Below are 26406 nucleotides of genomic sequence, written 5' to 3'. Positions count from 1 at the left end.
TTTAAATAAGGATCTGGCAGATTACTCACTTAGTAGTGAAATATAATTTCCAGGAATTCTCATTAAGGTATCAGCTTCTCTGAGGCTTCAGGACATTTTGTCCTTCAAGGTCAAATACAACCATTGAGTAGATAGCCATCTATCAACCATTAGAGCAGCAGAAATGACAAACCTGCTTTGCAAATTAAATAACCACTGAACTTGTTCTGTATTTCCAAGCCACAAGTCCCTGTTATGCCTCAGACTAAGGGAAAAATGTTCCTTCTGACATTTGACATTAGACCGTGGTAAATATCTTTCTTTTTTATCATCCCTAAAAGTCACAACTTGATGCACTGACAATAAAATGTCATGTCAGCAAAGAATGCTGGGAAATAATTGTTGCTTTATCTGTTTCTCAGATTTATGATATTAAAATGAATTGTGATATTTTGACAACATATCAGAATTGGAGATGCATAAAAATAATTTCCTGTGATCTTACTTGCAATAGGTGTCATTTATCATCCCGTAGACGTGAATGCCATAACAGGCATCCATGGCCAGAATGAAGGTAAACCACCCCGTGCTGAGATAAGAGCCAGACTGGACTCTGTAGGCGGAACAAAAACAAACAACGACAAACAAAACAAAACAACACAGAAGACATACACAGAGCAACAGCAAAGTGTGATGAGAAACGGGCAACATTTTATCAAAAACATAGCCCTTGTTATCAGGAAAAAACATAAGGAAGCTTGACAATCTGTCAAAGATACACACTTATTTCGAATTATCTCTGAATAATTTATAGGCATGCTCTCACTCTTAGTACCTTAAGCCTAGAAGCTACGTTGTCTGGAAGAGAAGCCAAATGGTGAATATCTGGAGTCAAATAACCCTGCTCCCTTTAGGTGAAAAATAATTTATTTGATTTCCCGTAAGACACAAATTAGTACTGTAGATCAGAGGACAGGTTTTCTAAAGTTGCTTGGAGCCCTGATGGGAGCTGAGTGATAATGGTGTTATCTTACTTACCTGGACATGTCACTTTCTCTGAGGCTTGCTAAGTGAAAATTGGATGCGGTGCAGGTGAATGACTTGGTCTGTGAAAGCATCTGAAAAGTTTCCTTCACTGTTTTCCAGGCATCATGAGACGAAACTTTTCCTTTGTAAGACCTATCATACCAATCTCTTTAATACGCTGTTACTGAACACCACAACTACTCTGTGCCCCTCACTGTTGTAGATGCCGTGGATGCAGTAATTATCACAAAAACCAAGGCTTTTGTCTTCCTGCAGGCCAGCGGATTGGATCTGGAGGTGACTGTATTATAAAGGTTGATCAGGGAAGGCCTTTTTGATAACAGAAGCAAAGATCTGGGAAAAAAGGGGGTGGGAGAGGGTGAATGGGAAGAAACCGTGTAAGCCATACTGGAAAGGCAGCCTCACGTGGGTAGCCTTTCAACCCCCTCTTGGTCACATAAGAATGGGCCTTGGGCCCGGAACACTTCCTTACCAAGGAGTTCTCACAGCCTGTGCTGGACTTATCACCTTGTGTGTGAATATCTTTCTCTGTTTCACACTCAACCTGTACGCGTTTGCTTAAGTGTCATATGGCACATGGCTAACCTCACTGCTATATTCATCTCCTTTAAAAAGGGGATGGGGTCTTTTGTTCTGTGGCACAGGAGGGTTGCATGCAGGCCAAGAGCTTGTGTCAGCTGCTGGGAGGGACCTGCTGGCTGTGGGGGACCGATGCCCACTATTAGAGCTGACCTTCCTCTATCTCTTCTCTGTGTGAGGATAGCATTTTTCCATCCAGTGCTTGACTGTGTTGTGTTTTCTTTTGTGACTCCAATACCAAGATACGGTGGGCAGAAGTGTCTGGACTTCTACTCCTGGTGATAAGCGACAGATGCCCCTTGCTCAACAGACCATATGAGAGAAGAGTGTCCCAGGAAGTGTTCCATCTCACAAATATGAGGAACTATGCTTGGTATGTTTAAGGAAGAGGCGGGAAGTACAGAAACTGAAGGGGGAGAGGAATTAGATAAGTGCTGATTGGAGGATTCTGTCAAATTCCAACTGGTTCAAGGGAATATTTGATCTCCATATTTGTCTTTAGCCAAGACAACACAATCCATCCAAAACAGATGACTGCCTATCTGCTTAAAACTTTCCCCGTAGGGGCATCTGGGTCACCCAGGTTGTTCGGCAACTGTGTAGCCCCACCGTCTTAAAAAGACTACGTTTCCTATCTTCCATCTAGATGTCTTGGTAAACTAGAACATGGCCGGCTCTTCTCCTCCAAACCAACACTTCACCACTGGTACAGCACTCCAGCCAGTAGCTGTTCCCACTGATGTCCAATATCCTTGCTGCAGTTCTCCAGGACCAAGCCATCAGTGTGCTACAATTAGGACCCTGAATCCTTTGATTCCTTTTTTTTAAACAGGCACCACGTGGTATCAAATCACTTAAAACAGGCAAGCATTTCAGACTCACAGTGGGGTTTGATAACTGGATTTTTAACCTTTATTTTCATCGACTTTGGTTGATTTGGAAGGAGAAACAGACCCAGAGCATTTATATCCACCCCCTCTGCCTATTTGTCACTGAGTCTGAATTGCCGCTATGTAAATTGACTTCCTTTGTATCTCCTGGTGTGTCTTCTAAATGGAAAACATTCCAGAAACAGGATCACATTAAGTTACACGCACTTTCATCTGTGGTAGGAACACTAGCGGCAGCATGGGTTAGGAGCAGGTGCCAAATGGGTGGGAAGACATACCACAGGGAGGCGAAGACACAAAAGAGCAACTTGGCTTAGAATAGAATGGAACCTGCAGTCAATCCTGCGTTCTGGGGTCTGAGGAGGAGCAGCAAGGATGGGAACTGCTTAAAGCACCATCTGCTTAAAAAGTCATTTGAAAATTGGGAGAGATCAGAAGAACAGGGTCTTGACTAAAAGCTCCCAAATCGAAACTAGAACTTTTATCTATGTACTGATTTTTTCCAGTTATTATTCCTGCTGAATTGTATTTTTCTCCCTCTTCTTGCCTTTTCCTTCTACTTTTTCTACCTTCCAATCCTCTCTATCCTTCTTCATTACTAGGCTGACCAAGCACTAGTAGAGATCACTAAAAATTACAGCATCTATTTGCACATGATGAGAAAAGACAGGTCTCACATATTCACCCATTTACTCATTTTTTTCAACAAACATTCATTGTGATCCTATTATATGCCACTGACTCTGCTAGGAGCTGGTGACGAATATGAGATATTTTCTTAAAGAGCACATGGTCTAGTGGAGGGAGGCACACATGTTAACACAATTAGTCGCAATCAGTGTAACAAAGTGGAGTTTCAGAGTCAGTACCAAGTGCAGTACAGAACAGAAGTGAGGATGTCTGGTTTCCCATTCCAGCTGTGCCACTACTCAAATGTCAAGCTTTGGACAACTTATTTGGCCTCTTTGGGTCATCTTTGTTTCCTTGTCTCTAAAGTGAGGTAGTTCAACTAGTCCTATCTAAGGTTTCTTCTAATTTTAAAATCAAATGATTCTGCAGTCATCACTTTCAGTGGTCAATCTGTTTTATTCTTTAGCCATTTGGCAGTTCCATGTTCCATGTGTGTTGGATGGGTAATTAACAAGCATATTAATTGATCAGGTCACATTTAATGCACACTTGTGTGATGGGCATGCTCCTAAATGCCTGGGGTGTATATAGAAAGGGTATACAGTTTTACCTGGCAATGGTAGTGGCTACAGTCACTAAATTTTGGAGGGAGAAGCTCCATGTTTTCCTCTTTCACACGATTACTCATGGAAGGTGCTGGAATGGCTAAGACCAAAGGCACAGCCATAGCATTGAGGGTAAAGCTTAATTTGAGTGAGAAAAAAATCGAAATTAGGGCAAATTGTTTTTCTTTTTATGCGTTTTTCCAGGAGCCAGTCCCTCCACGGAGTTGCTGTCAAGGACCAAAATAATATTAGAGCCCCGGAATAAAGGGAGGATCGTTTGTGTGACATATGGACCCCTCCTCTGCAAAATAAGCTCCGCTGGCTCACTCTGATCCAGCCCAGATAGTCATGTCTGAGAGTTCAACAGCCAAGCTTTCAGAACAGAACCCCATAGGGTACAACTGTCCAAGTGATTTCTCTACATATTTATCTTCTCTTTACCACAGGAAAAGAGGGTCAGGTCAGGAATTTCAGGGTTTGGCAGATATCTGGTCAAAGATCTTTCCATTTCACCACCTAATAAGGAAATTTTTACATTTCTGATATTGATTACTTTTAAGCCTAACCTAATTTATTTCGTTTCTGGATAGACATCATAATAATTAGCTCAAAAGCTCTTCAAGCAAGCTGTGTTGCATTTGATTCAGACTGGGAGGTTCATACTGCCCAAGTGCCCTGTCCTACAAACAGCACTTAATTAGACAGTTGCATTTTTTCCCCTGGTGCCTCTGATATATTTGGGATGTGATATCATGTGAGGTTTCCTACCGATAATACTTGCTGGGGCAAGCAAAGTGGTTTCTTCTCAAAATACTCAGAGCTAATGTCCATATAACAATACTTGCAGTGGAATGATGGCAGCTGCTGAGTTAATACAGGAATTCTTCTGAATAAATGCCCTGATGATCTGGGTCCCTAAGGGAACTCACTGGCTTGGATGGCACTGTATCTGGGAATTCTTGTAGCTGCACCATTTCTAAACTCTCCTGCTGTGTGGGTGTACTAGAAAGGAGGAAGTATAAATTATATACCCTAGTAGACCTTTGAAAGTTCAATAAAAACAATAACAAAAAGACTTGAGCTGATGTACATGAAGTTGTTTATGCTTTTCAGCTTAGAGAGACCTAGTGATAACCATCAGATGCCTTACAAAATTCTAAAAGGGTCTCCTCTGGGACCAAATATTGTCTTGTAATTTGTCACTCATGCACGCAACACTATGTACCAGCTGGCCATCAGCCATGGCACTTTTTATACCTTCCACATTTGGGGATCGATAAAAACAATTATTGTCATCTACAAATAAACAATCAAGATTCCCATAGGGATGATAAGAGAAATTAAGCCCCTAATTCAGTACAATAGGAAAGCTTGAATTACTGCAGCAGAATAACGAGCCATGCAGGGGAAAATAAAGGCAGGAGTGTTGAAAAGAAGCTATCAATCATTTGTTTCCACCGGCCAAGCTTTGCATCCCACTGCTTCTTGGTAATCAAGATAGTTACCACTTGGAAACTACTTAAATTTACTTGCTCATCTCTTGGGAAAATGATGTTGTCAACACATTGATGTAGCACATGCTTGAAGGCATATCATTTAAAATATGATCGTTCATCTAGTTTATTACCAATAAAATATAAGCTACCATGCCCCTTGATGTTTACCCCTGTTCCTTGATGTCTAAAGGCCATCACGTGGCCACCGGGATTCGTTGTCTGTCATGCTGGCCTTATTTTTACCAGTCTCAATATTTGTGGCTGTCAGCATCCTTCATTCACCTGCACGCTTGCCTCTGAGCAGGCTCCCTCACCTTCTCCTTTCTGGAAACATATTAGGAAGCATTTTTTTTCCTATTGCCTGGCAAGCTGAAACTTTCTAGCGAGTGACATTTCCCTGTGGGATAATTTCAGGGGAGGAACTGAGGAAACAGAAATGGTTACTTTTCAAAAGAAAACTGAATTACATTGAACTTATTATCTATTCACAGGATGCTTTAATTATTGAGCACCACTAGCTCAATGACTTGGGTTCTGAACTCAAGAAGCTTATACTTTGATGGGCAAAATAATAGCACTTTCTCTATATTACGATTTTTTAATCTCGGCCTATTTTAAATGAGACAGTTCTCTGTTGTGGGGTATGTCCTGTGTAATAAGTTCTCTTTCACATTTCACCAGATTCCTCTCTGTTCCAAGCTCCCCTGAGCCCAAAGAGGGCAGTAGATTTCTTGACTCCCTGGTGTATAGTCTTTGGCTCAGGGGGGTTTGCCAGGGGGATGCCTCTGACCCCAAATCCAGGCTCTCCAGGCTCTCCTTATCTACAGTTCCCACTCTGGCTTCTCACTGTCCCACTGGCTTTCCTCACCAGCCAAGCATCTTACTTCCTTCTCCTTCTTGACAAGTCTATCTGAAGCCATTCAGGTTTGGTCAATACTGAATTATTATCTTACCTTTCAACACAGCCCTAGGAATCAGCAAATTCACTTGGCCTGAACCCAAAGGGCAGGTCGTAGCCTACAATGGGGGATGTACAATGAGGAAGGGAAACAAGTGTCAAGGAACAAGGATGAGGAGTCCCGTTGCCTCCATCTCTGTGCCTGCCTCTTCTTCATGGAATGGTTCCTTTGGGGGCCTTTGGTCCTACTGTTTCTAATTCATTTCTTCCATGAGCCAATGCAAACAAGGCCTGGGGCATTCCAAGTGAAAATTTCAAAAACATAATAATCATTTATTAAAGCCCAGAGACGATCCAGACCCTCCCAACAATGGAGGCTTATTGGACAGCACAATATTGGAAGCAGTTTCTGAAATCTGCTGTACTCAGGAGCAAAAAGAAAATTTTATAAAAGAATTAATCAACATTTCATGTCCTGTTTTAACACTATTGGATCTCAGTTCTCTCATCAATATACTACACTGGCAGGATAAATAAAAATAGAAAGTAAGTTTCCATATACCCTCCTAGGGAGACGGAATACCTGACAGGATACAGATTATTCAATTAAAAACATTCTTCCCCCATTTTTTTTCAAAAGCACATGGATAATGAAAGAATACATTTAAACAAAGAGACTGGCCAAGAAAAACAGCTGGTGATTATCAGTAGCACCTTGGGATTCAATCTAATATTGTGAACCAGTCTAATGAAAGCAGAGCTCAAAGTGTGGAAGCAATTTCAGCTGTCCTCAAGTCATATATTTTTGTATGTCATTCGACAGTCGGGAGCTATGGTAATACTCTGGAGTTTGCCCATTGTATTAACACCGTATATTTGTACTATCTGTCAATGGGACATGCCCAGCAAATCTTTAGGCAGCAACAACTTTCTGCAAATCAGGCGGCAGAACTCCCCATCTTGGCTTGAATCATTTGCAAATGGACATAAACTTTTCAAATGGATAAAAACATCATACTGTGGATGATTCCTAAGAGAATGCACCAAATGAAAGGAATCTAGGCCTGGAAAGTAATGAAAAATGGACCACGGGTAAATGGAGAAAGCCATAAATCTTAGAGGACTGTACTACCATCCCAATCCACTAATGCAAAATGCCTGTGCTAATCAGTAGGTGCTTGGACTGTAAATATAGCAAATAATTTTCTTGCCATAGAATCAACAGGACTCTATGACTAGTGATGAATGCAATGAAATTGTACAAAAGGAGCATAATACGAAATGACTGTGTTCTTTTCAAAATGTACATTTAAAAGTAAAATGGTATAGCTCCCAAAGATATGATTTATGACTGCTGTAGAAATAGCAGATACCACTCACAAAGATTACTTTTTTCATTCACCTCAGAAATTAAAAGGTTATTTTGCTCTTACCCTTGGGCTTTAAAGCCCTCTCAACTGGAAAAGTTGATTTCTGGGATTTCGTTCAATTTCTTAAATGAACAATGGAACCTCAGGAATGGCAAGGATGGATAGTGGAGATCTCTTTGGGCAACTTCATTAAGGCAGGACTGGTTCCATAACCATTCAGTATTGGCTGAATTGTATCCCCTCCAAATTCATATGTTTAAGCCCTAACCCCCCATTGTGATGGTGTATCGAGATGGGGCCTTTGGGAGGTAATTAGTCATGAAGGTAGGGCCCTACTGATGGGATTACTGCCCTTAAGTGAAGAGAAAGAGACACCAGAGCTCTCTCCTTTCATGCTATATGAGGACATAGCTAGAAGGCTACAAGCCAGAAGGAGAGTTCTCACCAGAAACTGACCATGTTGGCATCTTGATCTTGGACCACCAGCTTCCAAAACTATCTGAAAATGAATTTCTGTTGTTTAAGCCACCCAGTATATAGTATTTTGTTACAGCAGCCCAAGCAGACTAAGGCAATGGGTATTTCTCAGGGCCCTCCCCTGACAAACCTGACCTCCCACTGTATTTTCCAGGACTTCTCTTCCTGAACTCCCATGTCTAGTCACATGGGTCCATTTATGACTCTTTAGCACATCTTGTATGTGTCAGCCTCTGTCTTTTTTTTCTCTTGACTTGTGTACATGTTCCTTCTTCCTGAAATGCTCTCCCCATGACTTCTCCTGTTTCTAATCTTATAAAGCTTTGATTCTTATAAAGCTTTGATTCTAATCTTATAAAGATTTGATTCCCTCGTCCTTTCAAGAAAGATTCGTTGAGTGCACTGTAGGTGTGAGGCAATGCGCCAGGCACTGGAAAGACCAAGTTGCCCCTGATGTCAAATCAGGGTCAAGGCAGGGAGACAGACTCGATGACTATTTTCAAAATTAGTGTTATCAAGGGGGTAATCCCCCTGTGAGTACTATGAGAGTACTGAGGGAAGAGCAACAGACACCGCTGGAGGGAATTGGGGAAGGAAGGAGTTGAGAGATGAGCTGCAGATTAAGGCTAAGGAAGAACACCAGGCAGGAAAAGGAGAAGGAGGAGAGCCTTTCAGGCAGAGGGAATGGGCTGTGAGGTTGCACTTGAGGTATGAGAGTAACAGGCATACAGGGCAGTTCTGGTCTGTCCTCTAATCTGGAAGAAACCTCAAAGCATCATCAGTGCTTAATTTCCATAATAAATTATTGGTTAGAGACAGGATGCATAAGTAACACTGACCTATTTTTCTTCCTTACATTATGTTTTGAAATATTAGAGATATCTTGATGTTCTGTATAGCTAGTTTTTTCAGCTGAAGGAAATTTATGGATCTGGAGAAAAGTATCTAGGGGAAAATTGGCAGAATTATATTTTTTCTTCCTCGTTAAATTCTTCATTAATTCAGAACTGAGAAAAGTGCTAACAATATATGACTAAGAATAAAAACAATTTAAAAATGTGTGAGGCTATTGGAGGTACCCAGTGGTGTTCATCTGGGTTATAAACTGAGTTACAAGGCAGGAGCAAACTCATCTAATCTCCACGTAGTCTCCAAGCAGACTTCCTCAATACACACCTGAAGGCTCACAACCTGTTCCACTTAAAAGGGAAACAGTTTTTACAAAAACATTTCATTTACTGAGTTTGCTTTTTTTGTTTTGCTTTGTTTTTTTAATTGGAAATGAAAATGGATACCACTGCTGCTTTAAGGACATGAACCCTTTGAAATACCTTTCTGGTCTAGAAATGCTGAGCTAAATGACTTCCATAGTAACATCTCCTTTACCCAGTGAAGCTTCTGGGAGAAGGGATTTCACTATGTACACTAACACCTAGTCTCCACTCTGAGTAACTGTTGCCTTCCCTGGATCTCCGGTTTTCCTAAATGGCCCAGAATGTTGAGGACGTGAGGTATTATGGAGAGTCTGTGTGGGTTCTAGTTTCAGACCATTCAAGCTACCATAGAGGCCCTTGTCTCAACAACAATAGATTTTCTGTCAACTTTCCTGTGATAGATTGTATTGATCGTCCCCTCCTTGAACATGCCTTGCTCATGCGTCAGTAACTTTCCTGCCTTACGACTTTAGGCTTGGCCAAATGACTTACTTTGACCCATGGACCATAAGTAGAAGTGAACATTGAGACAGTTCTCAGTGAAGATTTTAAGAAGTGTCACATGGTTCCCATTTCTTACACGTCTTCCCTCCATCGTGAGAACAACACATCCCAGGTGGAGGGTGCGCCTTCAGCCTGGGTCCCGTGACGCAGATACGAGCCCAAAACTAGAGCCAAGTTCAGCTAAACCTAGCAGAGCTACAGCTCATCACAGACCTGTGAATAGTAACTAAATGTTCTTGTAAGCCACTGAGTTTTAGGGTTATTTGATACGCAGTGAAAAGCTAAGTAAACTTTTTTTTGATAAATAATAACTGCTATTATTTATGGAGCCTTTATATGTACTAGGCATTGTACCAAGAGCTGTACATAGGTCATTTTATTTAATTCTCACAACAACCCCATCCTATAGGGAGTATTAATATCCCCACTATACAAATGAAGGTTTGGGGAGATATAAAGTACTCGCCCAAAGACAGTCCTATCAGAGAACTCAGGTTCTTGACTAAGTTCTTTCTTGGTTACCATCATTCTCAGTATTGCCTGAGGAGGTATCACATGTCTGATAGAGCAGTCATCAAAAGACCTCAATGCTTCTGGTTCTACTGTTAACTCTCTAGGCAATCTTGAACATGTTGCTTCTTCTAGGGCCACATTTTCTTTTTTTTTTTTGGTAGCAGAATAAGAGGATTGACCTAAGTAGGCTTAAGGTCTTTCATCACTAAAGTTCTGTAATTGTAGTTATAGTAACATAATCCATGTTAGAGAGATTATAAATGTCTAGCTGTATTTTTGGCACAGAGTTATTATCACCACTTTATAGATTTGTGTTTATAGCCTTACCATTCAAAACACTCTTTAGAATTTCAGCCATGGTCATGTTCAAACAATAGCTTTAGGCCACTGATGTAGATATGTACATCAACTTTAAAAAGAAATAAAGGGTATATATGTCAATCCCAATCTCCCAATCCATCCCACCCCCCTTCCCCCCTTGATATCCACATGTTTGTACTCTACGTCTGAGTCTCTATTTCTGCTTTGCAAGTAAGTTCATCTATACCATTTTTCTAGATTCCACATATACGTGTTAATATACGATATTTGTTTTTCTCTTTCTGACTTCACTCTGTATGACAGTTTCTATATATACACTGCTATGTATAAAATAGATAGCTAATGAGAACAGACTGTTTAGCACAGGGAGCTCTACTTAATGTACTGTGGTAACCTAAATGAGAAGGAAATCCAAGGAAGAGGGGATATACGTATACGTGTGGCTGATTCACTTTGCTGTACAACAGAAACTAACACGACATTGTAAAGCAACTATACTCTAATTAAAAAAAAAAAGAAATGAAAGGAGGAAAGGACAAAGGGAAGGAGGGAGGGAGGGAGGGAAGGAGGGAGGAAGGGGTAAGTCCTGAAAATAAAGATCAAGTTCCTAGATTTACTTCATTCCCCAGGCATGACTTCCTTTCAGCCCTTAGGTTCTGCAACCTTTTAATAAATTCTCCTCTTCGGCTTGTGTCAGCTGAAGGAAGCATCTGTTCCTTGCAACCAAAGATTTGAAGTTGGCTTGGTTGACCTCCAAGATCCTTTCTAACATAATGAGTCTATTTAATACTCTAGGTATAATTAGGGGCTTTGCTTCTACTGAATCCTTAATTCTTATGAACAATCACTATCTGATCTGATCCAAGTTCTATACTTAAGCTTAAATAAGTTGCTTCTTTCTAACTTACCCTTCAACTTATCTTGAAATCATGCCCTTCCTAAATTGATGTGGTCTTCAGTATTCTGAATGCTAATCATCTGTCTCCACGTAAGGCATAGGTGCCTGTTCCCTGCTAACCTGATAAAGGTAATTAAAGGAAGGTTTTGGCTTTCTCTCCTAGTTCTCTTATCAGCAATTCCCTCTGCATATACTTTCCTTAAGACTAAGGAGAAAAAAAAAAGGAAAGATTGTAATCAGGTAGGAGAATATCTAAATAGATAAAAAGACTTTTTCCTGCTACTTTAAGCTTTTAGAAGAGAAAAGAAAGGACTCACTTTCCCTTAGCTTTTTGACTTAACTGGAAATTGAGTTAAACCAAGCTTTTCCTTTAGAAATAGTTCTAGCACAGAATCAGACTCAAACTTGGTTCTGACAAAAATGCTTTCTGAACCCTTGTTGACATACAGCATTATATTAGTTTCAGATGTACAACATAATGCTTGACATTTGTATGTGTATATTTTGAAATGATCACCACAATGTCTCGTTATCATTTGTCACCACACATAGTTTCAGAATTTAAAAAATAATTTTTAAACAACTGAAAAGGATTAAGCAGGATTTAACAAGGATTTAAGACAGAGACTTGAGGTGGTTTCACCCCGTTGAAGGAGAATTGGGTATCCAAGCTTGATGCTAAGGTCTCCAGTATCACTGGGATCATCATTAAACCAGATTCGTCCAGAGCCAAGCAACCAGCTACACATAAAACTGAAATTTAAAAAATACAAAGCAGCACTGACCTTCTTCTGATTAAGAAAGACCAATTTTGCTGCCACTTCCTGCCTATCTGAATCTATTATCGCTATTCTGAGTTACATGGCTCAATAAATCCTGAAATAAATTATTTTGAGGGGAATATTTATTTTCAATAGGAAAAGCTAAGCTGTACCCCCATCATCCCCGTCTATTAAAGTTGTTTTTATTTGGCTCACTAAAGAGAATTCAATTAGAAGGATAATAATTCAATTAGAAGGATAATTCAATTAGAAAAGTTCAGAAGTAACAACTGACATATGGGTCTTCAGGGACTGAGAATTTTAGTCTCCAACTTAGAGAAGGAGGTTTTATTTGTCATTTTTCCAATAGGCTGAGATTCATTGACTACCTTATACACAATACCTTTGCCAAATTATAGGCTATCATCAATGTGTCAAACAGACACTTATCTAGTTCTTCTACGCCAGTACCAGCGGATTCCTAAGAGGGGCATCTGTCTGCTCCAGAACACCCGAATTCAGGTGACTTAGTGATGAAATCTTCCTTGAAACAGTCAAAGCTAATGGAGTCTCACCTATTAAACAAGCTGATTGTCCACTAAGGTAGAATGTTATTCCAATTTAATTCTGCCCAGGAATTTTAGTCCTAAGAAATCCATTGTTCTCTCTATTCTTGAGATGGGATAGGATTTGACAGCTATCCAGATTTTCCAGTTGAGCTAGATTCCTTGCCTAGTGAAGCAAAGAATTTCTTTCATGGAGGTATGTCTTCCCATAGCCTCGATACACAGGTTGGCTGGCAATCTGGGGAAAGGACCTGTGTGTTTGTTGCTTACAGTAAATCTGTACCTGCGAAGTCCTTCTGTGCACACCCTCCCCATACCAAAACTTCTCCTGTACTAGGTCCTTTTATCTAAAGGCGATCTTTCTGATCAGAGAAAAGGTAACGGCAATAATTCCATTCTTCCAATCAGAAGAGATAACTTTCATGTGACTCTGGAATTCTTCTAGCCCAGTAATTATTTTTCTTATTGAAGTATAGTTGATATACAATATTGTGTTAGTTTCAGGTGTACAGCATAGTGATTCAGTATTTTTGCAAATTATATATATTCCATTATACAATGATTATTACAAGGTGATTACAAGATAATGGATATAATCCCCTGTGCAATAGAGTATATCATTGTTGCTTATTTATTTTATATACAGTAGTTTGTATCTATTAATCCCTTACCCCTAATTTGCCCCTCCCCCCTTCCCTCTCCCCTTTGGTAATTAAAAATTTGTTTTCTATGTCTGTGAGTCAGTTTCTGTTTTGTATATACATTAAGCCCAGTAATATTGTTGATCCAGAGTAGACAAAATTTCATAAAGTGGGAACTAGAACACAGAGCAAAAGCAATATATCTTAGAAGATGCCAGGAGAAATGCAGAATAGAACTTAGAAAATTCCTCTTATCTGAGAGCATCTGACTGAAACGTGAGAATGTTGTTATCTCCACAGATTTTCCTACATTGCAACAGTCACAAAATGTCAGCAATCTCCACGCCTAGCTATAAAAATGAGAAGGACACAGGAAAACAGTTGAGAAGATCCTCCGCCTTGCATATTTGCTTTCACCAGCTGGTGATAACAGTTTATGCCCATGCTTCTGACTAAAGGGGCTGCAAAGAAGTGATGAGAAGAGCTACTGAACTCTGAAGGCTGTTGAACAGCAGCAGCAGATGAACAGAATTGCTCCTGTTTTTGGAGCCCACGGATTGGCTTCCCTTCATTCCTCCTCTCTTCCCCTTACCTCTGCTTAGCCTTAAGTGTCCATAATCACGCCAAGAGGATGAAAAGAAATACATAGTTGTTTTTTTGTAGAGGGGAAATATGAGGCATGAAATTTTGTGAAAGCTTCACCCCAAAATAAGAAAGTAGGTTGAAGGAAGCTGCCTTCCTTCCTTATGAACCAGTTAAGGGGAACTGGTGAGTGATGCCGACCAGCTCCCTCCCCATCTTTGCAGCCATAATCCTTGTGCTCCTAGGCTGAATATTCTAGACCCTTCCATCATTTTTCCACTCTGGAAAAACTCTTTACTGTCGTCAGAGGCCCAAATCTCTGATGTGATGATTGTGATTCCACAGTCCTATTCCTTCTCCCAGGGGCATCCTTTCTTCCTATGCAGTACTCGGATCCCACTCTTTACACCCAGAGCCCTGGCTCCACTTCCCAGCCACAGCCCTGATCCCACCCTCCCTAGAGGCATTGTTTCCATCCTCTGCACCTTTTCCCAAGCTCCATTTACCACCACTGCTACTGATAATGGATTCTGATTTTATTGTCCTGGGAGTAGAGTCTGGGTATTCATACTTAATAAAAATTAAAAAAAAAAAAAAGGTTTCCTGGGTGATTATAATGCGATGTGTGTAGCCAGGGTTGAAAATCACTGCTATAAATGCTTGTTAGGTTTGAGGATTCTCTTAGAAGTTGAGTTCCACTTTATTATGAATTAAATTAGTTTTTGAGGATTGGCCTGAGAATCTAACCACTGTTTTAAAATTTGTTTCTTTAGGAAAATATGTCCCAACTTATAAATAGCTGCCTTGCAAAGTGACTGGAAGCTTGGCAGTGAAGGAATGCTGGTAAGCAAAGGAATCCTGACTTTTTTTGAAAAGTTTGTTTATTTATTTAATTAAAGCATAATTGATTAGTATAGTTGATTTACAATATTACATTAATTTCAGGTGTACAGCATGGTGATTCAATATTTTATAGATTATACTCCATTTAAACTTATTACAAAATAATGGCTATATTTCCCATGCTGTACAATCCATCCTTGTTGCTTATGTATTTTATACACAGTAGTTTGTATCTCTTAATCTCATACCCCTGTCTTGCTCCTCCCCTCTTCCCTCTCCCCGCTAGTAACCACTCCTTTGTTTTCCATATCTGTAAGTTTGCTTCTGTTTTTTTAGATACACTCATTTGTTTTATTTTTTAGATTCCACATATAAATGATAACATACAGTATTTGTCTTTCTGTGTCTGAGTTACTTCACTAAGCTTAATACCCTCCAGGTCTATCCATGTTGTTGCAAATGGCAAAATTTCATTCTTTTTTATGGGTTGAATAATATTCCATTGTGTGTATATAAATGTATCCCATCTTAATAACTATGTCTGGCACACATTAGGCACTCAATTTGTCCAACTTAGTTGAATAATTTTTGGAATGCAGGCTGTTCCTAAGGAAGAAATTGCTAACATTTTTCCCCCAAGGAATTTTAAACAGTTTACCAATGTTTTCTCATTGATGATGTAACAGAGGTACTTACTGATATATCTAAGGATATACCACATGTCAGAGATACAATCAAAATCACCATGCAAAATTTGGTAAACCTCACATGTACCCCTTGTATCCATTTACCTCCAGAATCAGGTTTTCCCCCAGCTTTACTGAGATATTAATGACACATAACATATGAAAGTTTAAGGTATACAACGTAATGATTAGGTACATGTACCCACTGCAAAACGATCACCACAATAAGGTTAGCTAACATTTCCATCCCTTCATGCTATTACAACTTGTGTGTGTGTGCACACATATGTGTGTGTGTGTTGACAACATTTAAGAATTATTCTCTCAAAATTTTTCAGGTATATAATACAGTATTGTTAATTATAGTCACCATGCTGTGCATTAGATCCCCAGCTCTTAATTAACTTATAGTTGAGATAGAATCAAATTTTAAAATCCTTTTTTTAGTCAGTTGACCCATAGCTCAGCCAAAATTCCAATTTCATCTATCAGGATTGAAATGTGCTCTGTATTTTTTATAAATAACAAATCATAGCACAGCGGTGGCCATATATGGCATGCCAAAGAAAAGAGAATAAACAAAGATGGGGCTCCAAAAGGTGGGATGATGTGTTTTTGTAATTTATTGGACCCACAGTAGATATATCAGCATCAAGAGGTGTATTCACTGTTAAATTCCTGAAATCATGTGGTAAAATATCAATTTACCTAAGTTAATTTCAGTCTTTTGAATTTTTCACTGCAAAGCAAACTCTCAGAAAATTAAGTGTCATTTGTACCTTCCTGAAGTTATAAAGCGCATGCTTAATGGAATCTCGTGAATGTCTTAGGTCATTCTACAGGCACATGGAAGACTCTTTCCTCCCTGCTTTTGGCTGCCATCATGCACCCCTCCTGCCACTGTTGCCTCCAGTTTTGCAATCAACAAAGTCCAGAAAGTGACATTTGCATACCGGCCCCGTAGGAAAGCTTCCTCAGTCTTCCTGTCAGCACAGAGCTCAGTCAATTATGTTCGGCCTCAGAAGTGCCGTTTTATTTATCAGAAGGCCACTTTCCAGTTTTTCAATGGCTCTGGACCTGCCACTTCTTCGAGCAACCCTGACTGTAAGAGCATTTGCCATTCACCTCGGGCTGCGCTTGTAGCTAGCAATCATCCAGAACTAGTGTGCTGCTAACAGGATTGATGCATGAGAGACAGTGCCCAGCCTTATTGAGAAGCCTTTCTAAAACAAGCTTGCAGCTGCTGATTTGCACATTGCAAGAGAAGAAAACCTAAGTGCTTGCAACTGTGGTGCTGTGAGTACTGTTTCCTTCCATTCATAGTTCGAGAATTAATGGTGATATTAACGCAGCCAAGAAAGATGTCAGATAGTAGATGGCTCCAGCTCCTGAATTACCTTGTTTAATTTATTGTTTGGATGATGGCTCCATGATTCTCCAGGATATATACATCACCCTCGCCTCTGCCCTCTTCCTCATCTTTCGTGTCCCGTTAGTTACTGGGTTGTGTTAACTCTTCACGTTAGCTCTCACATCGGTTTCTTTGTATCCCTCTACTACTTTAAAACCCTGGGTAACAAGGTGGCTTGGGTGTAGGCTTCAGATTGGTACAGTCACCCATGGTGGCACATCTATGACATCTGTGTACACATTTAACAGAAGGGAGTGATGTGGTGGCTGGGCTGGCGGCAACAGTGGATGTGAGTCCAGTCTCAGGGAGCCACCACCAACACCCAAGACGTCCCTTCACAATCTTGGCATTTTCCTTAAAATCACAAAAAAAATAGGAAGCGGGGACGGTGGTAAAGTTTTTAAAAAGGGAAACACTTAAGCATTGCTATGAAGAAAGATATGTTTTCCGATCTCCCTACCCAATAATTTTCTAGTCACAGGTGACTTTATTGTGGAAACAGCCTCTCTGTATTTCCTGGTGAGGTGTTGAAACTGAAAAAGCACAAGCTGGGCAAGACACAGAATCAATATTCTTTGATTCAGTTTCCGATCTTCACTGTGGCACTGTCCCCCATCATCTCTTTCAAGAAGGCAGTGCAAAGGAAAATCAGATTTTTCTCTAATCAAGGGTAAGGAATGATTTCTAGCTTTGTGATAATCAAGGAGTTTCAAAGAACTCAGTGTTGGTTAAAATATTATAGCCATTCAAGTCCTGATTTCATATTGCCACATACCACCCAAAACTTCTTTCGATTATTATCAGTTTTTCCTTTGTACACCAATACAAAAGTAACAGTATTTAATAAGCATGTTCAACATAGGCCTAGCACTATTAAGTGGGAGGATCTTTGAGTGAATGAATGGATGAATTAGTTTCTCCCAACAAGTCACCTAGACAAATGTGCTTCTGTGAAGAGCGGGATGGAGCACGGAGGGGAAGGAACCACTTTTCTATTGATAACCATTATTTTCCCCCTAACACACATATTTCCTTTCTTGACATTACAGAGGAAAACTCAGGGATACGTGATCCTAGCAGTTTCTTTTTGTCTTAAAAGAAATACATACAGGATTTGGTTCAAGAGTTACATCTCGTGCAATTTGTGTTTTAGACAAAGGTCTGTTATTTTTATTTTTAGGCTACCTGGCATGTGAAAATAGAAGGAGAAAAAACTGGTAACTTACTAGCTTATTTAGAAAGAATCATTTTGAATATTAAGTTCTCTTGAATATGCTGAAATATCTGAAACGATTATTGTACCTTGAAAGTACTGAGGGAAAGAAAACTGAAATTTAAAGATTCAGTGCTAAGAAATACACCAACTAATGAAGCATTAAAAAGCAATATATATTTAGCACCTAAGGAGTTATTTAATACATATATATATATATATATATATATATATATATATAAACCTGGAGAAAAGGATTCATTTCTCTCAATTTAATTTATGCCCCACATTGTTTCAGGAACACATCGGTTGCATAAAAACAGGGGAAGACAACACGTGTGCATTTATTTAACGAGCACTGTGCAGCTACTCAACAAACACCAAGCACAGCAAGGTGCCTGCCATGAGCCTGGCCCTGCACCGCTAAGATATTTTGCTTTTTGATGTTGAGTAATTCTTGTATCAAAAAGGAAAACACGGGCTTCCCTGGTGGCGCAGTGGTTGAGAATCTGCCTGCCAATGCAGGGGACACGGGCTCGAGCCCTGGTCTGGGAGGATCCCACATGCCACGGAGCAACTGGGCCCGTGAGCCACAACTACTGAGCATGCGCGTCTGGAGCCTGTGCTCCCAACAAGAGAGGCCGCGATAGTGAGAGGCCCGCGCACCATGATGAAGAGTGGCCCCCGCTTGCCGCAACTAGAGAAAGCCCTCGCGCAGAAACGAAGACCCAACACAGCCAAAAATAAATTAATTAATTAAAAAAAAAAAAAAGGAAAACACATAAACATCTTTGTGTGCTTTTATGCCCAAGCCCTTAGAAGAGCCATGAAGTATTTTGTCTACAATAATATGGCATTTCTCTGAATAAAGAGTTCTATGGCTTGGGGAGGAACTGGTCTCAAAAGTGGCCCTAAAACCCCATTCTCCCCTTACGGACCATGAATGTCCAACATTGTCCCAACAGTGCTTCAAAGGAAGTATTTTTAAAAATCAGATCGATAATTTTTGACCCTCTTCTTGGGATCCTAGACCCTCACAATTCACCCTGCTCTGTTTCCACTCTCCCTCCAGGCCTTTGTCCTTGTCTTCTCACTTTGTTCCCAGCATCAGGGACAATGTGCTCATGGAGAAGTTTGACTCCCTTGTCCGGGATTCTATCATTTCCTGCTTCCCTGACCTACCTTTGATGCCCCCCTGTTCTGTGGTGAACTGGAGTGACAAGACAAGGAGTTATTGCTTCTAAGCAGAGGACGCTATCTGAACCGTTAACCCTCCTGAGTAAAGAGCAATCATGTTTACTCACAGTGAGGAAACATGGAGACACTTGGAGCCTCATCAGTAAAGAAAACAGAGCTAACGGGGGATTCTACAAGCTCACTGACAACCAGTTGGTGCTGTGTTTGGGTTCATCTCTCTTTTGGCTATTTTATAGAAAATATTTCAAATTAAGAAAATAAAATCCTATGATAAACAAATGGGACCTAATGAAACTTAAAAGCTTTTGCACAGCAAAGGAAACCATAAACAAGACCAAAAGACAACCCTCAGAATGGGAGAAAATATTTGCAAATGAAGCAACTGACAAAGGATTAATCTCCAAAACATACAAGCAACTCATGCAGCTCAATATCAAAAAATCAAACAACCCAATCCAAAAATGGGCAGAAGACCTAAATAGACATTTCTCCAAAGAAGATATACAGATTGCCAACAAACACATGAAAGAATGCTCAACATCATTAATCATTAGAGAAATGCAAATCAAAATTACAATGAGATATCATCTCACACCGGTCAGGATGGCCATCATCAAAAAGTCTACAAACAATAAATGCTGGAGAGGGTGTGGAGAAAAGGGAACCCTCTTGCACTGTTGGTGGGAATGTAAATTGATACAGCCACTATGGAGAACAGTATGGAGGTTCCTTAAAAAACCAAAAATAGAACTACCATATGATCCAGCAATCCCACTACTGGGCATACACCCTGAGAAAACCATAATTCAAAAAGAGTCATGTACCACAATGTTCATTGCAGCTCTATTTACAATAGCCAGGACATGGAAGCAACCTAAGTGTCCATCGACAGATGAATGAATAAAGAAGATATGGCACATATATACAATGGAATATTACTCAGCCATAAAAAGGAACAAAATTGAGTTATTTGTAGTGAGGTGGATGGACCTAGAGACTGTCATACAGAGTGAAGTAAGTTAGAAAGAGAAAAACAAATACCGTATGCTAACACATATATATGGAATCTAAAAAAAAAAAAAGGTTCTGAAGAACCTAGGGGCAGGATAGGAATAAAGACACAGACGTAGAGAATGGACTTGAGGACGTGGGGAGGGGGAAGGGTAAGCTGGGATGAACTGAGAGAGTGGCATGGACATATATAAACTACCAAATGTAAAATAGATAGCTAGTGGGAAGCAGCCGCATAGCACAGGGAGATCAGCTCGGTGCTCTGTGACCACCTAGAGGTGTGGGATAGGGAGGGTGGGAGAGAGACACAAGAGGGAGGGGATATGGGGATATATGTATATGTATAGCTGATTCACTTTGTTATACAGCAGAAACTAACACACCGTTGTAAAGCAATTATACTCCAATAAAGATGTTTAAAAAATTGCTTTTTAAAAATGATTTTGAAAAGGCAAACACTGAATAAAATGGTCACAGGTGCACACGGTCGCACCTTTCCAGCTCGCGAACTTTGTTCTGTCTGACAAATGTTCCTTCTTGGTGAGCTCTCCTCTGACCACCCTGTATCAACAGCAAATTGGCCACTCTTCACCCCTAGTCCCCTCACCCAGCTTCATTTTCCTCCACAGCACTTATCACTACCTGACAAATACCAGTAGAGATTTGTTTACTCTTTCTCCTCCCATTTGACTGAAAATTACATGAGTGTCACTTATTTGGTTAATTTCTGTTTTCCCAGGATCTAGAGTAATACTTGTCATATAGTAGGGGCTCAATAAGAATTTGTTGATTGAGTGAATAAATACCATTTAGTCTCTTCTATTTACTTAAGTATTTCCTAAATTCACTGGATGTTTTGACTCATTTATTTTATATGTAACTGTCTTTTTCATTCATATCAGTATGTTCATGCCTTAGGTCCATGTACTTAGGGCTACCTCATTGGCTTAGGCTAGACTTTCTCTTTTACAATGAAACTGTACTTTATATGAAGTAGGACACTGAAGTTTTAGGTACAAACCACAGTTTAATTGAAATCCATCACAGGCCTATGAAAGTTCCCATCTGTGTTGACTGATTGGCTCATCTCAATGTATCAGAAGATTCCTATAAGCGAGGTAGTTTAAGAGGCATTGTTACCTAGCAGCAAGCTGGCTGTCAGGGATAATTAGGCAAATGTTATGCTTGGCTGGGGAAGTCATGGAACCATATAAGATACAACATTGCTGAGTCTGCACCAGAGCTGTAGGTCACAGCTGTACAGCTTGTCCCCTAAACAAGGGCACAGGGCCAGGAAGGAGGCTGGGGGCATGTGGGGCCTGAAATCAGCCTTTATTCTGCTTTCCAAGACTTATGCTTTGGTTCTGGCTGCATAAGCCCAGGGAAAGGGATGACTTTCAGTAATCCCTCATCTAGATGGGACACCTTTCTCTTCTGTTATGAAGGGATATGATAGCATTGGGCCTGACCATACTGGAGACTTTCCTTAGTAAATTAAGTTCTAGTTCAGAAGGAAGAGAAAAAAGGAAATCATCAGAGATTCCACAGATAGAACATTTGTTGCCAAAAAAAAGAAAAAAAAAAAAAAGGTCCTGGGAAGAGCTTCTACTAATTAGCAGTTAGGGGAGCAAAATGCCTTGTTTTAATAAATCCCAATAAGCTTACCTAAAAAAAATTTTTTTTAAAACAAAGAGACTTAATTGAATAGGTTCTAAGAACCTGCTCCACAGTTTGTTACTCCAAAGCCTGAGGCCAAATAAGAGATCTAAAGCCCCTTCCTGTCCGTGGCATTCCCCTATAAAATCTGATTACAAAACCTGCTTAGCTTTTTATAACATTAAATCATTGACTAAAAAATAAAGAAATAAAAATAAAAACAAGGGGACCAAAGTGAGCACAGTCCTGGAAACATGACCTTAAAAAAGACTCTGAATAAGTTTACACCCAAAATTAAGTTCAGTAAAATTGATAAATGTTTAAAACAGAAGTTACATCTATCCTTCTTTTCATGAACCCATACATTTAGTGAGATTCTTCCAAGTGCCAATAGGTTATGGAAAATACAAGGAGGATGGAGTTAGGTGAGGAGACAGTACAATGTGTTAGGTGCTACAATGGACGTCCAAATTGGGAATGTTGAAGAAGGTATTCTATAGAAAGTGATATTTCTGGGTATTAAAGTATGAATAGGAGTTTGCTTGTTGGATGAAGAAGGAGAGAGCATTCCTGACGGACAGACTGTATATGATGAAAGACAAAGAAGTTAAACTGTGGCACATTCAGTGGATGATAAGAAGTTTACTATCACCACACCATAGAGTATACATGAGGGAAAGGCAGGAAATTAGGTGAAAGAGGTAGATTTTAAAATCTGGACTGTAAAAGAGTCTTCTTCACTATGTTTATGTGTTTGATTGTACCTTTTAACCCATAGAGAGCTCACACATGTTTGTTAGGAAATAACATGATTTGATTTTTATGATAATAAGCCTATGTGAACTACGAACTGCATTTGGGAAATACTGGTGATAAAATGACAAGACAGGAAGCCCAGTTAAGACATAATGAAGATGGAGACTAAGGTATGACAAAGGATTAAAGAGAAGAGAGGCTAGAACTAAGGAACATTCCAGAAGAAGAGCAAAATGAATGCAAGATGATGCAGCAAAGAGTCAACTGAAGGTATTTCTAATTTGAAGACTAGATGGGATAATGACACTGTAATGGAAATGGAGAATCCAGAGACCACAATATTTTAGGCTGTAAGATAACAGAGTTTGGTACAGATGTGTGAAATTTGAGATGCCTCTGCGACCTCAGCTTGGGAAGTTCCAAATCTAATTTAGAATATGAGTTCGGACAAGTCAGGTCTAGATAGAGAAGTCTTGACATAACCAGATTCTGGATTAGGGGAAAAAAGGAGATTAAGGAGAGAAGAGGAACAACAATGGATCTTTAAGGAACTCCAACATTTGATGGGTCTATAGAGGGTAAGGGGTCAAAGAAAGAGATGGAGAAGACAGTGTCAGAGGTCATTTGATGTGTGATCCTTTTAGACCTTGCTAGAGATTACATTTATATTCTCTCTCCATCTCTCATAAAGAATATTTAAATTGTGCATACTCTTCTTTTCATTAAAGGTTTTAATAGAAAAAAAAAAACAATATAGGCGCCAGATTAGGTGCTTACTTATGAATTTCTAAGAGTGGGTATAGTATCCAGCATTTCCTGAACACGTCTGATTAAAGAACCCTTAAGCTCTGATGTTTCATAGAACATATTCTGGAAAAAATTATACTATATATTTTTAGTAATCTTGTGTTATGTACAGAAGTTAAATTGACAGATTCATTATAATAAAGTACTTCTTACCTATTAAAAATGAAACACTAAATTGATCTGTTATAATTCAAATAGTCAACCATTCTTTCAAAGAACTATGACTTCGCAAGGACCAACCAATTTTTATGTTGTTCAGGGTGAAAGTCACAAAGATTTATACATTTAAACCAGATATGTATGCTTATAGACTAATACCAAATTTTTTATATATACTTGATTTTTCATTTCAAATTTAATTTTGGCTCAAACCTACATTCACTATTATGAAATATTTCATACAGATGAAGGACTAGAGGTAATGTGTTCATCAGTCCACAGAATAATAAAGTACCAAGCTTAAAAAACAGCATTATCAATTCAGACCCTTGTATTCCAATCCCTTGTCTCCTTAGCAGGAGTATTCATTACTTTAGTTTTTGGATTTAGTTTAGTATAGTTATATATTATATTTAGTATAGTTTTACTCCACATGTATGTGTCCATAAACAAGATATCATTTGGTTTTGTGAGTTTTTCAACTTTATATACATGGCATCATTTTTTATGTATTCCTCTGTGACTTGTCTTTTTCATTCAATATTTTGTTTGTGAGAGTCATCTCTGTTAACGCTTGTGGCTATAGTTCCTTCATTTTTTTTTACTACCATAGTAAAATCCATTAAATACATAACAATTTATTTATCCATTATTTTGTCAATGGATATCTAAAATGTTTCCAGTTTTCTTTTTCCTCTTGCAAACATTACTACTATGAACATTCACACCTGTACTAGTGGTTCTCTAGGGAAATATCTCGGAGTAGAATTGTTAGGTAGAAAGGTAAGCAAATGTTCAACTACAAGATAATTCCAAATTGTTTTCTAAAGGCTGGGGTCAATTTCTATGTCTATCAATAGCATATAAGACCTCCTGCTGCTCTTTGTACATCCTCAGTAACACTATATATTTTCAGACTTAAAAATTTTTGCCAATCTGGTGGGTATGTAATGGTATTTAATTTTGGTTTGAATTTGCATTGCCCTGATTACTAACGAGGTGAAGGATATTTTCACATGTTTATCAGCTATACATGTTTCTTCTTCTGTGAAACTGTCCAGGTTATTGCTTATTTTTTCCGGTGGGTTGTTTGTCTTTTTCTTAGTGATTTTTTTTAGTAATCCTTTATGCTTCTCCAGTCTGTTATGTGTATAAGTATCTTCTGCCTCTGTGGCTTTTACTTTTTACTTTTTTTTGAAACTTTTAAACTGAAAATTAATCAATCAGTTAAACTGATGAAAACTTTAAAAATAAAAATTAATATATTAATTTATTAACTAATAGAATTAATAAGAGTAATCAAATATATCAATCTTTTCCTTTACAGTTTGTGCTTTGGGAGCTATTTTTAAGAAATCCATTCCTAATCGGATGTCAAATTTAAGATTCTTTAAAAAGCACATTTCCTTTGCTTGCCTTACACTTAAAAATCACAAACCTGTTATTATACTTCGACTTATTATACTAACAACTTACAAACAAAAGGGTTTAGGAAGTCTCAAGGGTACATTTGTGTCTCTCCTACTGGCCCCTTTGCTTGTCTCTGCTCATTCATCATTTCCCATGTGGACACACACGTGTGCACACACACACACAAACACACACAAATGGTGCACCTGCACATCTTTCTCTCCCTACCCTCATCTCCATTTCTGCCGCGCCACTGAAGTGGTCCCCAGTTGTAACTCGGGTGCACTGCCTGCAACAGACTTTCACACTTAACGCTTCTTTCTCTCTGTGCTTGCTATGCGCAATCCTAACCAAGCTGTCAGTAGTTAGGGCTGCCATTCATTTTTCTTCAGTCCTTTATTCTCTTTCTTTCTTTTTTTAATCCAAGAGCACTGACTTTTATTAATTCACGTTAAGTCACCCGAAATTATATTTGTTGCATTTAAATGCTCACTAGTGCAAATGGCTGAACAAATCCATTTCAGTGGCTACTCAGTATAGTTGTCACTTCAACACAGCCTCATGACAACTCCCACGTCCAAACAGTACTTTATTTGCTAAATTTTGACCCATTTTAACTCCCATGTTATGGTTTTTTTCAGCTGTCAAGTGTACATTTACAGCGTTTTTTTCTCTTTCTAGAAGCCTTATTGACATTCTCTCTCACCTCTTTGCAAAGCAATTAGAGACGATTAAGTCTCTGAATATTTCTTCCTCCCCATCTTCCCCACCCGCTCTGAACTTTGCTTCATTTGTTATCTGTTTTCATTTATTTGGGTGGAGAGGGAGAGCTCCCACTCCATCCAGGACCCGGTGTTTGGATCCTGCCCCCGCCAACTTCTAGTTAGACTTCCACGTACTCCTTCAAAAAAGTCTCTCCTTTCCTGACTTTTTCTCGGTATATGATACCACTCTGCTCTCTCCCTCAGCTGGTCACTTTCAGCACTGCCTGTGCTAATTTCTTTACTCCCAGCCCATTTCTTCCTCATTCCAGTGCAAACTGGCTTCTCCCATTCAGTCTCCAAGCCATGGACTCCAAATGATTTTTCTTAGGAGACCTTGGTTTTAATCCTGACTTGGCCACGGACTTCCCAGCTTGGGAAGAAAGATAAGGAATTTTCCTCAGCCACAGTGTCCTTGTAAATGGGAGTAATTATCCCTACATCATTGGGTTGTTGTGAGGATTAAATAAAACAGTCTTTGAAATTGAGCTTCGTGCCAGCACATGATAGGAGTTCTATATGTGT

General features: G+C 39.3%; 1 protein-coding gene across 3 annotated transcripts in view; it reads right to left on the bottom strand.

Moving 5' to 3' along the window:
• Nucleotides 1-26406, bottom strand: part of ST6GALNAC3 (ST6 N-acetylgalactosaminide alpha-2,6-sialyltransferase 3) — a 567689-nt gene that overhangs the window by 2901 nt on the left and 538382 nt on the right. For 2 of the 3 annotated variants that reach the window (XM_059899430.1, XM_059899447.1), the window contains one exon: nt 485-592. The exons of the other annotated variant lie outside the window; for it this stretch is intronic. In XM_059899430.1, coding sequence (XP_059755413.1) covers nt 485-592 — 108 coding nt within the window. The remainder of the gene's footprint in view (nt 1-484; nt 593-26406) is intronic. 3 annotated transcript variants of the gene reach the window in all.

Source organism: Balaenoptera ricei, chromosome 1, assembly GCF_028023285.1.
Source record: "Balaenoptera ricei isolate mBalRic1 chromosome 1, mBalRic1.hap2, whole genome shotgun sequence".
NCBI lineage: Eukaryota > Metazoa > Chordata > Mammalia > Artiodactyla > Balaenopteridae > Balaenoptera > Balaenoptera ricei.
Note: the sequence above shows the minus strand (reverse complement) of the source record. Positions and strands in the feature narration are given on the sequence as shown.